The sequence below is a fragment of the Lygodium microphyllum genome, chromosome 11, assembly GCF_053477565.2.
Source record: "Lygodium microphyllum isolate KBCC chromosome 11, Lygodium_microphyllum_v1.1.10, whole genome shotgun sequence".
Lineage (NCBI taxonomy): Eukaryota > Viridiplantae > Streptophyta > Polypodiopsida > Schizaeales > Lygodiaceae > Lygodium > Lygodium microphyllum.
The window spans coordinates 34,339,850-34,355,835 of NC_141145.1; the positions used below are offsets into that span (position 1 = coordinate 34,339,850).

At 39.8% G+C, this 15,986-nt stretch overlaps 1 protein-coding gene across 2 annotated transcripts in view; it reads left to right on the top strand.

Moving 5' to 3' along the window:
* Window positions 1-5,027: 5,027 nt before the first annotated feature.
* Window positions 5,028-15,986, top strand: part of LOC148028692 (D111/G-patch domain-containing protein) — a 38,843-nt gene continuing 27,884 nt past the window's right edge. Inside the window, exons 1-2 of one of the 2 annotated variants that reach the window (XR_015692316.1) lie at window positions 5,028-5,384; window positions 5,480-6,067. Coding sequence is in view for 1 of the 2 variants with exons in the window: in XM_087687484.1 (XP_087543610.1) it covers window positions 5,286-5,384; window positions 5,480-6,067 (687 nt within the window). In the remaining variant the exon portion in view is untranslated. The remainder of the gene's footprint in view (window positions 5,385-5,479; window positions 6,068-15,986) is intronic. The other variant, XM_087687484.1, reaches the window with a different exon arrangement.

Genomic DNA, 15,986 nt, shown 5'->3' on the forward strand with positions numbered 1-15,986 from the left:
TTTATAAAAAAAATCCTAAAAGTAAGAGAACACATTACTTTTCTCCTTCATGTAATACACCCATACTTTCCTTGCATGATCATTAATAAAGGTTATATAATACTTACATCCAACCATTGATGTATCATTTTGTACAATCCCACACATTTGAATATACAACATCAATGAAATACCTGCTTACATGTTTATCATAAGAAAATGCATACCTTGTCTATTTTCCATGTTGGCATGCTTCATACACTTTCTGTATATTAAGCACTTTGAACTTATGCAAGCCCCTCATAATTTCATGTGAGTGTATATTCTTCAATTGTGACATATTTACATGTGCAAAACATTTATGCCAAATGTCAATATTAGCCACAACTCTTGCACCTTGTGCAAACATAACAGTCTTCAGTTCAACATTTATATCCAAAGTAAACATCCTTCCTACAGCTTGCTTTTTGCAACTAGTTCACATCCATTCATGAAATCCTCTACAAAGCAGTCACTTTGATTGAACTTTACTTGGAATTCCTATTCAACCATTTTCCCCAACAGAAACCAAGTTCATTGTGACATTAGCCACATGCAATACATCAATCAAACACTTAACTTTTCCATCTTGCATAAACAATGGGACATCTAAGATGAGCAATAGTATGTCTGATATTGTCATTTCTTTCTATAAAACCAAGCATTTTAAGGTTTTTCATTTCTCTAAACCATTCTCCATGAGATATCATATAGTTAGAGGCACCTGAATCCACATACCATACATCATTAGTCATTATTGCTAATGCATTTGCATTCACTGCATTCATCATATACTACATAACAAATAACTTCTCATTATATCAACTTGGTTATTGGCAGATGCATAATTTTTATGATGCCTTCTCCCATTTTCCTAGTTTTTTCTCTTCTAATATCAACATAGATATTAGATTTTCATTATTAAGGATGGTGTCGCTTGTGTTGATGGAGGTTCAAAAATTGCTAAGTCTCCTCACCTAAACCATCCAAACATGCAACCATTATATCATCATCATCATTAGCCTATACTTTAATAGATCCAAGCGCTTTAACAATGCTCTTAATTTTCAATGCGTAGTCATTGATAAAGATAGATTTCCATGCTTGATATTGTTAAATTCAATCTTCAACTGCAACTTTCTAGCTTTGGTATTTATACCAAATAGCTTGAACAGATTATTCCATGTTTTTGTAGGGCTATTTGTATCCTATATATGCCCAACATGTTGTTTAAAACACTAATGGAAGGTCAATACATTACTTTTTGAGTACCCTAGTTTCATTCCTTAAATGCCTTGGCCTACTCAAACGTGGCCAAGGCATTTTCCTCTTGTAACTCTAGAGCCTAGACATTATCTCGTTCAATGTAGTCCCAATAACATTTATCAATAAGAAAATTGGTTAATCTCAACTTCCAAGCATGGAAGTTATGCATATCAAGCTTCTCCACTGTCAATCTAATTAAATCCATCAAACACTATGCAAAAAAATCCAAACATTTGCAATTATTAATAACTTGCTAATTTAAGCATATATTGAACAACTCCTGTTATGTTTGACAATCTTCATATATTGTCTAAGACACCCAACACATGCAAACTGTTTGTGTAATGCCAAGATTTGCAAAGTTCACGAACCTTATCGGATTCGCATACAAACAATCTCTAACTCTCGAACGAGGACCGAAAGGTACTTGGAATGTGAAACCAATTCCCCAAATCAGACCAAACGTAGACCCAAAGGTTTGCTACACTCCTTGAGTACTCCAATCTTACGAAGATGGCTCATTAATCGGAGATCACATGAAAGATATTTCCACATGTGCACTCCACAGCAAGGCTTTCTTGTAAACTCTTGTGCTTGCAACTCACAACTCCTTGCCTAGATGCTGCTCTAATACCATGAAAAGACGAGGGGAGAGAGAGGGAGCTTAAGCTCTTGCAAGACACATAACACACAAAGAATGCACATAAAATAGGAACTTGAAAGGTCCTAGTCTTTCTTCTTCTTCTTCTTCTTCTTCTTCACTATAACAATCTACCAAGAATAAATAGAGAGTATAGTATTCATAATACCCAAGTGGTCCATACTGTGAACATGCTAACTAGAAAGATAACTAGATAGATATATTATAACTTGAGTAGATGGACTAACTGATGTCTAGGTGTAAAGTATCACTAGAAGGATATGCTAATGCAAGTACTAACCATGTCAGTGATATGAATGCGAAAACGGTCATCTAGGTACGTGAGTGTTAGCTCATGTTGAGCTTAACATCTCAACATTTTGGAGGCAGTAGATATTGCTTCTAGGCACTTCTTTATCCTTTGAAAGGGTGAAGCTATGCTTGATAATGCTTGCTTCAATGCAATCTTTACTTGCCTTAAATACGCCTCTTTCTTTTAAGAACGAATTGTTGAGCTTGAACAATGATGGGCCATTATTTATCCCCTCCACTTGAAGTATTCAAAACATCATCTCTATTGGGACATGATCAAAGGTAGTGATCTTTGTCAACAATGATGGGCCATTATTTATCCCCTCCACCTGAAGCATTCGAAACATCATCTCTATTGGGGCATGATCAAAGGTAGTGATCTTTGTCAACAATTGCAATTTGGGCTTAGGGACAACTTTACAAGAGCCATGATTGGTGTAAGCATGATCTAGCCTTGTAGATCTCCAAGCATCTCCTTTTAGATGTTTGTGCCACATGTAGAGTTGCTTATCTAAGCTAACCGATATGTGCTGCATGTTAACAAGATCATGAGCTAGACATATAGAACCCCATGCAAACTTCTCCTCCACTAATATGATCCACGATGTGTGTGATTTGGTTTCTTGTCATATTGAAGTCCTTTATAATCAAGTAGGGAGTTGTGAGATATTGGTTTCTAGCATGCACCACTTCTTTGCTTTGAAAGATGACATGTTAGGTATATACACAGACACTATGTTCAACACCTCATGTCCAACTTGCATTACAATTGCTAACATATACCCTTGCTTGTCTTTCTACATGACTTAGGGTGTCTAGGTCTCTTTGATCAAAAGAATCATGCCACCCTTTCTCTGTAGTATATGATGAGGAGTCCTTCTCACTCACATCTCCTTGTTGCATTTTGATTTCTCATAGTGCCAATATCTTGGGTTTCTCTTCTTCAAATGCTATAACACACCATCTTTTCCTTGTCCATGCAAAGCTTGTGGATGTTCCATTAAATGCACGAATGTGTTCTATATTACTCATAAAACTAGGCTATTAGAATCATCAAAATCCTCCTCTCCATACACAGTTGCATATATGTTGTAGTCCACAAGAGGTAATTGGGCTATTCTTTTAAGATAAATTTTCTTCTTACCTCTTGACACCTCGGAGTTAGCTTTCTTACTTGGATAGTCATTTTCTTATTGTCTCAATACCATGGATGTGGGGGGCTTTGCTTCCATCTCCCTAGTATTTGTCAAGATTGTGGGAGAGAAGGAAGGAGTCTCACTTGTAGCTTTCTTGCTTGCACAATGGGGGAATACACACAAAGGTGGAGGCTAAAAACAGTTTTCCCATTCTTAGTTGTGTAAGCCAAAAAGAACTCTCATACAAAGAAATAGAAGAACCCTATATATGGGTCTCAAACCAAACTCAACTAACTAAGGTGGCATACTAAACTGAGCCACGAACTAGAGTAGATAAGGATAGCTGTCATGTAGCTATTATTCATGGGCGGTGTACCAACCGCATCTGCAACTGACACGTCGGTGATATAAATGCACAACAGTCACCCTGGCATATCACGAGTGGAGCTCGATATCTCAACAGTATTTACCTTTGGCATCCTCCTTTCTACTTGCATGCTGAGGTGCTTCTTGTTTGCCACCCTTATTAGTAGGCACTTTCATTTTCTCAAAGGGATGCATGTCTTTTTTTGGCACATTCTTTTCTACTTCTCTTGTCGCATGTTGTTGTGTTTCTTTTGCCTTTTACATTTGGTTGTTTGGGGTAGTCTTGAGTAAGTTTCTGACTTCATGGCACAAGTAGTAGGAGTTAGGGAAGAAGGAGAACTTGACATCATGATTTCAAGCTCATGTGAGTCAAAAAGTTCCAAGAACTCTTGGGGCTTCACACACACCCTCCTTTCAGACTTGTAATCGGGATGTACAATACTTTGCCTAAGGATTTAACTAGGACACTAAGCTTGCTATCCATCCAATTGGTGAACCTAGGGAAAAAGATCCACGCAAGGCACTCTTGTGCCAAGGTATCATCCAATACCTAGGTGACCAAGCTACAATATAAATGTAGCTACCTCTACATCCAACTGAAGAAGCTAGTTTCGGTCATGTTCTTGGATGAGCGCCACTAGTGTGAAGAATAGCCCTTGTCCCACAAATCTGTATTGGAGCAAAGAGGCTCTTGCATTGTAAGTTGATAGGAACCACCTTTTGAATTCATCCTTTGATGGGATCCTCCCCATGAAGTGAATGACTACCCCATTGATGAAAAAGCCAATATATGCATAGAGAATGTAACAGGAGCTTGAGAGGCCTTCTTCTTGTCCTAAATCGGGCCCTTCTTTCTCTTAGAGAATGCCTTGAGTTCTCACACTTGCTTTTCCATTTCCATCATATCCACCTCATCATGTCGAGCATGAGTGAGGAAGTCTATATGCATTGCTTCACCATGTTGGCTTACCTTGGCAGTTTGCATGCTTTAGGGTAAGGGGGACCAATAAAGTGATGGCCCCCTTTACAACAATGTGCCATGAGAGAAATCATGGAGTAATCTAATGTTGCCATGAAGCCTGTTTCTCCATTGACCCAAGGTTGCAACTATTTAACATGCTTTTTTTAAATTGCAATTTAAAAATTCCTAGGCTTCGATCTTGTTGTGTGGTGTAGTGTAGAGCATCAAATTTATTTTCTCCCCGTAAGGGCCTTGCTCTGTCCTACCTTTGTATAAAAGGATTTCTCCAAATCTTTGCTACATCAAACTCTCGACGGAGGCCAATTAGCTACCACTATACTGCCCCCTTTACCCCAGTGCGTTTCATGATGATCATCATGTTTGCTTGTCATTATGAAGGTCTGCATTTGCTGGAGATGCCATGTGTGCACACGAGCCGCCCAGATGTAACATTAATCGGCCTTTGGTGTCCTTAAGAATATCCCTTAACAGCCACTTGCCGTCTTGTTCTACTAACGTTTCAGAGGTACCGCTGGGACATGAGTGTCATACAGTTGGGAACGCGACTCGTAGTTGCTGAAGGACGATGGCACAAGATGACGAGGACGACTATTTGGGCGACCTCTCTCGCTTCCTTCAGCCGCAGGACCTCCTTCCAACGGCCTCAGGCTCCTCACCCTCCTCTGTACGTTCCGTCCTCATATTAATCTCAGGCACAGCTGCTTGCGTGATTGTTGATGCAGTAGACAAAGTCTGACATGCAGTGACAAAATTTTGCAGGCCTCCTCTGCCCCTGTCAGAGAGAAGCTCAGCCGACAACAGAGGAAGAAACTGAAGCGTGAAGAAGATCAGAAAGCAGAGGACCTTCATCGATCCGCGAGCCTCAACGTGGCCATCTCTTCTTCTAATAAAGGCTTCAAGATGTTGCAGCAAATGGGGTATAGCCCAGGAGCTGCCCTGGGCAAACATGGTCAAGGGAGCACCGAACCTATTGGGTTGGATGTCAAACGGTCAAGAACCGGGCTTGGCAGAGATGAAATGGAGATGATGCAAGAGAAGATAAAGGCCAGGCTTGCCAATTTGCAACGAGACCATAGAAGTAAAAAGGAGGAAGAACTTAAGTCAGGGTTTCAGCTCAGGGGTAAGAGCTTTTGGCAAAACAAGAAACTGGCAGAAGACTATAGGAAGGCTTGCAACACACTATACCAGTTGGGAGGGATTGATTTGAGAAAAAAGGAGGATAAGAAACCCAAAGAGGATGAAGATATGACCTCTGAAGAAATCCGTGGCCATTTGAGAGTCAAGGAGTTGAAAAGAGGAGTAGAAGAGGATGATTCTGATGATTCTGATGAGGAGATCACTGAAGAGGTTAGTAATTCACTTTTTGTTCTTTCGGTGATTGTAGAAGTAATGAGGAGATCGATTGGAGGCTAGTAATCAAGTTTTTCCCTCTTATAAGTAGTTTACATGTTTATCATAGCTGTATCTACTTGTACACGTCTTAGCTAAGAAAGCACAAATAGGTACCATGAGTGATACTTCTAGAATAGCATTATGACTTTTTGAGACGGAGAAAACAAAAAATGAAAGATGCTGTAGTGTCTAGAAAAGAATGATAGGATGAAATCAAGTGATTACGATTGTTTCATGGGACTAGAGAGGCTTATGAATGTCCTTTTGAATAGGCTAAACGCAATTGGAGATATAGTAGCCGTAGAGTCCTTCCTAAATCTGATTATTTGTATATTGAGTGTGATTCAAACTTTAGAGGTTGTTTGAGAGACTCTATTGGTATGCACGGTGAAACATCCCCCTAGGATCTAACCTGCGCATGAGACATGATACAAGCCACATTTGTGAATATAGGGGACTGGACATTAAACTCATCTTCTAGCCATAGAGCCAAACAAGCAAATAGCACTTTGGGTCATGACCACATCCCAAGGGTTGGCATTCCATACCACCAACCCACACCACCTTGGTGTACATATGGAACCAACCTTCCTTCCGTGGATGGGTGGTAATTCCCTAATTACAACTTAGTTACACTAGGAACATTTATTACGAAATTGAGAAATGCAAAGTAACTTACAAACTTGGACAATGGACATCCTGTTGGTCCCAAAACTGTCACCCCTTTCGGTATTTATTTAACTTAATTGAAGAAGAAGTTGATGTATGATGGGATTCTCCCAATTCCTTTCGGTATTACAAATCCCCCTGCCATCCAAAATGACTAGCAAGTCTTCAATCTAATTTGCTCCTTGATTTGGGCAGTCAATTATCTTCACTCGCTTTGATGGAGATGAAAAATGCCCCAAATTCATTGATTTATTGGTCCCTCCACTTGAATTTGACTAAAAATAGCTTCAGCCCTATTAAATCGAAGTCTTGGACCTTTCAAATTTTGGCTTGCTTCTCGAGGTTGTTGCTAGACTCTAAATTTTGCTGCAGATTAGGGTTTATAGTAGAGAAATCTGAGATTTCTCAGTCTTTGGTGATTTCAATACTGTAATCTTTGGAGCAAGGCTATAGAAAGGCTGGGAGATGAGAGAGAATGCTTAGGAGAGAGAAAATTCAGACAAACTGAAGAAAATCTATCATTTACTGCTACTGCCCTATCTCAACAGCTTGTAGATGCAAAGAATAGAAGAAAATCAGTCATTTATTGTTGCTGCCCTGTCTCAGCAGCCTATAGATGCTGTCACCTGCTATTGATTGGTCTTCTCCTACCCTTGATTGCCTCAGAAGTTTCTCCAATGGTTGCAAATTAGACTAGTAGTATCTTCTCTGTTACCAGGTAGTGATACTTTTTGCAGTTGCTTTCCTTATTTTTCTTTTTTAGTTGCTGTTGCTTTTTACCCCCAGAGTTCTCTTGGATTAAGCCAGGATCTTTGCATGGCCAGAAGAGGTAGCCATTGGGACAAATTGGACTAATGGTTTGTTTGAGCCTTGGGACCGGATTGAATGGGCACTAAAAAATAAAATGCCAGTGGTTTGGGACTGTGTACTTAGCCATTGGAGATGGTGTAGGACAATGAGTTTGGCCAAGACAGAAGATGCACATGTAAGAATGCTCACGGAATAAAAGTCACTGTAACTGAGCCACATTGCACTTTTTGATGTGGTTACAATGATAAAAGTTGCTTAAAATAACTTGAGGAATGCAGATGTTATCATTCCTAAAATTTAGGGAGTTACTATTTTTGGACCCCTGAATCTGTTCACATCATTGTCTCTATTTTTGCATGAGGATTAATTCTCTGGTTTGTGCCGAGGTCAAATTTTGCACCGATCATGGAGAATTTTAGACCGTAAGGTTTAAACGGGAAAATTGTTACATGTATGCCATATGCCACAATTTGGGCACAAATTCCCAAAAGAGAGAGAGAGCATTAGAAAAAACGTAATAGGCAGGAGGGGCAGATCTAAGAGTGAAGTTTTGAGAAGCTAGGGCAGATTGCTGCAAGTACATTAGCTATGGAGAGTACTTCTTCGTCTCTGACTCATGTACGGACGCAGAGCTTGCTCCCTTTGGTCAACTCTCTCTCTCTCTCTCTATTCTCTTGCATGATGGGGTGATTCCATTGAAGGTACAGTTCTGTGTTTTCTTTGCACTTCTGCTGAGGCAAGAGCCTGACTGTCCAGGTTCAGGAGCAGCTGTTGGCTTCTCCAATGCAGGAACTAAAAAAAGGATGACCATGCCACACAGGAACAGGGTTTTTCGGCTCTGATTTAGTGCTGTTTGTGGGACTGTTTTACTGTTGGAATGATGCCAGGGTAAAAGGGATGTTGTTTTGGATATGCTGGACAGTAAGAATAGTAAATACAGAGTTTTGCAGACTGCAATTCTGCACATGAATCATTGAGTTATGGTCACAGATAATGCTTTTCTAAAAAGGGAAGCTGTTCTGGATATGTTGGATAGTAAGAACAGGAAATACAGAGTTTTGCAGACTGCAATTCTGCACATGAATCGAGTTATGGTCACAGAAAATGCTTTCCTAAAATGGATGTTTTCTGGTCATACTGTACTGTCACGAGGACATGAAAATTGGATGCTTTGCTTATGTTTAATTTACATTTGATTAAAGGATTAATCAAACGTGCAATTAAAAGATACACGTGTTGCACATGTGAGGTGCAAGCTACTTTTTCACAGTTGAAGGCCGAAGGACCCTGTGAAAAAGATGGGTGTCAAAGGCAAAAGTTGTAATAAGTTACACTTGTTAGATTCTAGGTGAATTCCGGTGTCAGTTTGTCCCTAGGACCATTAATTGGCCATTAAGTGTCAGTGGTGACACTAGGGACTAGGCATTAATTAATGGATTAATGCTTGTCCAAGGGTCAATAAATGCATGGAACCACTTTGGGTTGCAAATGGCCTAGGCAATTAATTTTTGGATTTGCAAGGTCAATTTTTTGGGCATGGATTAAGGGTTGAGAAAATTAATTAAATAGCTGAAAATAGATTAAGAAAGCTGCCACTTGGCAAAACTTTCCCATGCAAGTGGGGGAAGGGCTGAAGGGAGAGGGAAATCTCGTTTTTTCATTTTGGAGCTGTTGGAAAGAGGTGTTGGATTGTTGCTGCCAGCTTTTGGGGCCATTTCCCAGCCATTGGAGACCCATTTGGTGATGGAGATTGCATATTCTTGACCTTGGGAAGCTGACAATTGCTGCTGATGCACTTTCTCCTGAAGATCACAGTCTCTGATGCTCCTATTTTTGTTGGTGCATTCGTTTGGGGCAGGTACAGCAGGGCAGCAGCTGATTTTGATCAGTTCTTCGAGACAAATCTCAGAATTTTCTCTTTCTACAGCATTCTCTCATCTCCTTCAGCCTATGCTCAGCCATTCTCAGCAATTCTTAGCCATTCGGAGGAGATCTCAGCCATTTTTGGTGGGCTGATCTGTAATTTCTGCAGTAAACCCTAATTTACAGCAGAAATTAGGGTTTAGCAGCCACCTTGGGATCCGTGCCAGAGATTGAAGGCTCAAGGGACTGAAATCAGCAGCTGATAATTGAGGATTATCAAGGGATTTTAGGGGCTAACCCATCCTGAATTGATTTGGGACAGCATTTGGCCAACCAAGGGTTAAATTGGAGAAGAAGTCTTGGGTGAATAAAGGGGCAAATGACCCAAAAGGCTTGCTAGTCATTGATGACAGCAAGAGCAATTGGTTAGCAGGAGGAGATTGAAGAATCTCAAGTTGTACTCCTTCCAATTGAATGAGGCTAAAGAAATACCGCAAGGGGCGCCAGTTTTGGGGCCAACAGGGAGTCTACTGTCCTCGAATGTTATGGTAAAGTGTGTATTTCATGTTATGTGCATTTATTTGTTACTGTAATTAAGCGCTTAATCAGGTTATCACCACCCATTCCAAGAAGGAAGGCTGGTTTCATGTACTATCCTTATGCAGCTGGAATTTGCTCAGAAAAGATGAAACCCAATTGTTCATAGGTTTTGTTCTTTGGAATATTTTATTTTTGTAACTTTCCATCTTTTAATTGATAAAGAAATAGCGAGAGGGGCACTAGTCTTCGGGCCCAATCTGGTGTTGAGGGAGGGAGTGAGGTCTCTGTTTGTTTGTGTGTGTGAAAAGACCAAGTATTAATTGAAGGAACTACCGCTTTATATGAGTCACAGACCAATTTCATCCTCCCTCTCTCTTGCAAGCTGAATATACTAAAATGCCTCTCTCAAACCTCTAAAGACGTTTTTCAATCCTCTATGTCTTACATACGGAGGAGCATGATTTTTAGTGATAACTCTAGACCTTAACTACTTTGTGACACACAGTCATCCATGCATCATCAGAAATCCATCTTTTAGCACTAAGTGTTCATGCCTTTGTCCATTGCAAAGCTGATCATAAACATTAGCAAAGTCCGAATCAGCAATATATTGCTCTTTCATGGCATCCAACTCAGTGTGATAAATCGTGTTAATGGCTGAAATTTGTGGCTTACATGACAATGCATCAGCCATAACATTCTTTTTCCCATTAATATGTACAATCTGAAAATGAAACATAGAGAGAAAATTTGCCCATCTCATATGCTTATCTAACTACTTTGTTTGTGTCAGAAAGTACCTCAAAGTTTGATAGTCTGTCTACACTGTAAAATCAGCCCCTAACAAATAAGGTTTCCACATAGACAGTGCATGAATTATAGCCAAGAGCTCTTTCTCATAGACTTGCAAATTCTTTTTTGCACCGTGGAGAATTCGGCTCTCGTAAGCCACAACTTGGCCGTCCTGTATAAGAACAGCCCCAATGCTGTTACCACATGCATCACATTGAACTATGAATGACTTCCTTAGATCAAGCAACACAAGCACAGGAACTGAAGTCATCTTTTTCTTCAACTTTTTAAATGCTGAAATTTCCATTGTTGTCCATCTAAATGGCACATCCTTTTTCTACAAGGCATGCAATGGAGATGCAATTTCAGCAAACTTGTGTACACACTTCTTGTAGTAAGAACATAAACCCAAGAAGCTGCGGATCTCATGCGCATTCCTCAAAGGTGGCCTTGATTGTATTGCCTCAACCTTTGCAGGGTCCATGTGAATACGATCAATCGATACAATATGCCCCAAAAAGTGGATTTCATGTAAGAAGAATTCACTTTTCTTTTCATTGATAACTAGCCTATGCTCACGCAGTTCATTGAACACAATGTTCAAGTGTTTTCTATGCTCTGCCTTGTTCTTTGAATAGACAATCATGTCATCAAAGAAAGTGCCCACAAATCCTCTATGTGGCCTAAAGATACAATCCTTCATTTGATTAAAAGTGACAGGAGCATTCGTAAGTCCAAAAGCCATAACAAGAAACTCATACAATCCAAAAGATGTCCTAAAAGTTGTCATAGGCACATCTTCCGGTCTAATGTGTATCTGATGATACCCACTTTTCGAATCTATACGGCTAAATGTGGCTGCTCCTTGCAATCTATCCATAACATCATCAATTTGAGGATTCGGAAAGCGATTCTTTATTGTGATCTTGTTTAGAGCATGATAATCAATGCACATACGCCATGAATCATCATTTTTCTGCACCAAAAGCATTGGAGAACAAAAAGGAGATGAGCTAGGCTGAATTAGCCCTTTTTCTAACAACTCATTTACCTAACTCATAATCTCCTCCTGTTGGGTTGTAGTGACTTTGTAGGGTGGTTTATTAGGTGGGCTACTTCTAGGGATAAGATCTACGCCATGATCTTCTGGCCTTTCAGATAGTAGCTGCCCTGGAAGTGACTGAGAGAAGGAATCAATATACATTTTCAGAAATGACATGCGATCCTTCTCTAACTTAGACATGTTTCCAACATTCTCATTATCATCTTTATTCTTAGTAAAAACCAAGTACGTTGAAAGATGATTTTTCATTACTTTAGAAATGGCAGTTCCAGATACAATAGGGACAAATTCACCTTTCAACTTTACATCAAGTGTAAGTACCTTTCCCTTATGTTGAGTAGTTATCTTTTTTGTACGAGAATCAATCACTGTATGCATACGGTGACACCATGGCATACCAAGCAATACATCACAACCCTCAAGTGGAGTAATGAAGAACTCTTTGCTGTGTGAATGGCCTTTACATGCCTTTCCAACTTCCCCCATGGGTCCATCTCATCCTCTTTGATGCCTAGACAGGTGGCCATGTCAACAGAGATGAAGTTGGCTCATGTACCATTATCAAAGAAAATCAATGTATGCTGATCTCTAATTTGCCCCATGCTCTACACAACTCAATAGCATCATCATTGGGCTGATCACTAACAACATTGGGCATCAATCCCATTGATGTTTTGGGCTTCTTTCCTTTAGAATCCCCTTGATTTTCTGATTTTCCAGCTTGCTGCCTATTGGAACGGTCCCTTGCAATGTGACCCTCCTGTTCACAAATAAAACATTTATTTGCAGCTATCAGTTGCTTATGTTGTGCCAATGTTTTTGAGCCCTTTCTTTGCTGTTTTGGCTGGTTTTCAGGCTGTTTTTCAGATCTGCCCCTTTTCTCAGCCTTAAATAACTTTTTATTCGGCTTCTCCCCTCTCTCTATTCATGATTCCTTTGGTAGGCCACAAACATATGTTTCCACTTGCTCATGAAGGGGTACGGGGCGATAATAAGTAATAGGCAACAATGCATCCCAAAACTTCTTATTATATTGCTCCGAATTTTTACATTCCTTAGCATTCGGCTTATTTCAAGTTTTCATGATGTCCACCTCAAAGGTACTTGTTAACCAATTCGATGCAAACTTTTGCTTGAATTGTAACCCACGTTGACGGTGCTCTACCTTGCATCAAAAGAGTGGACTACCACTGCAATGCATTTTCTTTCGAGAAAGTGGTTGCCTTTCAAATCTTTGAGGATCTCGTGAAGTTCCTCTCTGAATAGGCTGCATCAAACTGCTGAATGAAAGTCAAAGCTTTCAGCCTTGTACACCACTAAAGGACTCAAACTTCACTGCTTTTCCATCCTCATCATAGTCTTTTGCTACCTCTTTGGGTATCAAATTGTCATACATTGGCTGCTACAAAAAGGGTGCATTTGCTGAATTTACATCAAAATCAACACCAAACGGAGCATTTGCATGACCAGCATTTATTTCTTGACCATTGGGTAAATTGAGGATCCTTTGCCAATTCAACAAAGAGATTTGCTACTGTCCTCATCTGATTCTTGAACTGGACATCAAATTCCTCTTCACATTGCTGGTCATTAGTCTTCTTATGTCCTGAAAGCCGTGCATCTTGCCCAACATCAACATTTTCAGCTTATTGTCCATGGTTTGAGCCTTGTCCAAGGTCAGGTATTGCATTTCTTTCATTCCCATGTGTATGTTCATACTGAGAGGCATCATCACTGCTTGAGTCCATCTCACTGTATGAAACATATTGTTGTAATTTCTCTGTTGAGAGTAAAAATAAGCACTAGCACAAAGCTTTGGCTTGCAATCAGGTGCCTTGGGCCCACCAGATCAAGGGATTGAGTGGTAATCCTAGCGATGGAACCACGAAACCAGCCTTTCTTCCGTGGATGGGTGGTAATTCCCTAATTACAACTTAGTTACACCAGTAACATTTATTACAAAATTGAGAAATGCAAATTAACTTACAATCTTGGACAATGGACACCCTATTGGTTTCAAAACTGCCGCCTCTTTTGGTATTTATTTAACTTAATTGAAGAAGAATTTGATGTACAATGGGATTCTCCCAATCCCTCTCGGTATTTCAACTCCCCTTGCTATCCAAAATGACTAGCAAGTCTTCAATCTGATTTTCCCTTTGATTCGGTTAGTCGATTGGCCTTCACCTGCTTTGATGGAGATGGAAAATGCCCCAAATTCATTGATTTGCTAGTCTCTCCACTTGAATTTGACTAAAAACAGCTTCATTTTTGTTGAATCCAAGTCTTGGAGCTTCCAATTTTCGGCACGCTTCCTGAGGTTGCTGGTAAACCCTAATTTTTGTTGCAGATTAGGGTTTACAGTAGAGAAAATTGAAATTTCTCAGCCTCTGAGACTTTGTTCGCAAGGAATTGAAGAAAATCTATCATTTATTGCTGCTGCCCTGTCTCAATAGCTCGTAGATGCAAAGAACTAAAGAAAATCAATCATTTACTACTATTGCCCTGTCTCAACAGCTTGTAGATGCTGTCACTTGTTGTCGACTAGTTTTCTTTTACCCTTGGTTGTCTCAAAAGGTCCTCCAATGGCTGCAAATTAGACTAACAACATCTCCTCCCTCTCTCTTGCAAGCTGAATACACTAAAATGCCTCTCTAGCCTCTAAAGACGTTTTTCAGTCTTGCATGGGTATTTTTGACAAGTGATAGCCTTTCCAAATGGTTTTTCCAGCGTTATCCATAATTAAATATTAATTTTCAGTCTTTAAATATTGAAAATTAATTTAATAATTATTTCCGTGCCCTGAAAAATAATATGACTAGCCAATAATTAAATTGGCTAGGCAACTTCCATTCTAGAGTGTCTTTGTGCTACCTTTGACCATCAGATTGGTGTTAGGTATCATTAAACGCCACTTCTCTAGTGTTACCAACTGACACTTATGGCCGAATGAATGACATAGGCCAACAAAATTGGCACCAGAAACCACCAAGTACCTATGCGGCATAACTTATAGCAACTTTTGTCTTTGACATTCCGTGATTTCCTTGGGTCCCAGACTAGTAAATTTACTCTAACCCCAATTATACCTCACGTGTGCAACATTTACTTCACCATGTGATTAAAAATTAATCCACATGTTAAGTGAGGTTTCAAAAATACATGTCCTCATGACAGCATATGTGTTGGCCAATGGACCTAGAGTCCAAGAGTGGTGATAACACAATGATGTGCACAATAGGGCCTTGAGTCCTATAAATAGAACTTGATTGTCCTAACCCCAAAATGTCCTTAGTGTATTCGCACTAAGTCACTTCATAACCATTGTGGCCTATGCTACTAGCGCCCATACGGATGTCTAAGGATATAACAGTTCCCCCTTATGAAGGATTGCTGTCCTCAGCAATATCCTTCGGGACGAAATGGAAAAAATGATTGTACCAACTTTTGAGTAGCTTTCGTCTCTGGGCAGTTTTTCCACTTGACGAAATACTCAGGATAAACGATCCAATGAGATTGTTTAGTCCTAAGGTCAAGAATTAATGTCGGTTCGAGTGGAATATATTGAGCAGTGTCCTCAAGCCACATGACTTACCTAATCAGAACAATTAGTTCACTTTGTCCTAATCATTCATTCAAACGAGTGACGTGGAACATATGATCAACTTGGATTTTCGACAATAAATCCAACTTGTAGGATAGGCTACTTATCTTTTTATTAATATGAAAAGGACCACAATGCCTCAAATATTATTTATAGTACTTGCTAGTAGTCATCAAATCAAAGTCCTTCAGTACTTTAAGATAAATCTGCATGCTCTCTTGGAGCTTTGGAGAAGCACGATGTTGGTTAGTATAAAATGTGCTACGATTGTAGGCTGTTTAATGCTCTTTGCAAGAGCTTACATTTACCCAATAATGAGTAGGGTTGCCCACAATAGGGGTGAAGGCTGAAGCTTAATGTGAGTGGGTGTCAAATTGGGTTGACCCAAATCCATCCAAAGATTATATGGAAGGGTGTTGAAGTCAGAACCTTCATCAATGAGCGCATCAATAGTAACTTGCTTGGCAGTAGTCAATTGAATCCGAAGAAAGGTCGGAGGAATGACATGCTCATCCTCGGGGTCAAGCAAAGAG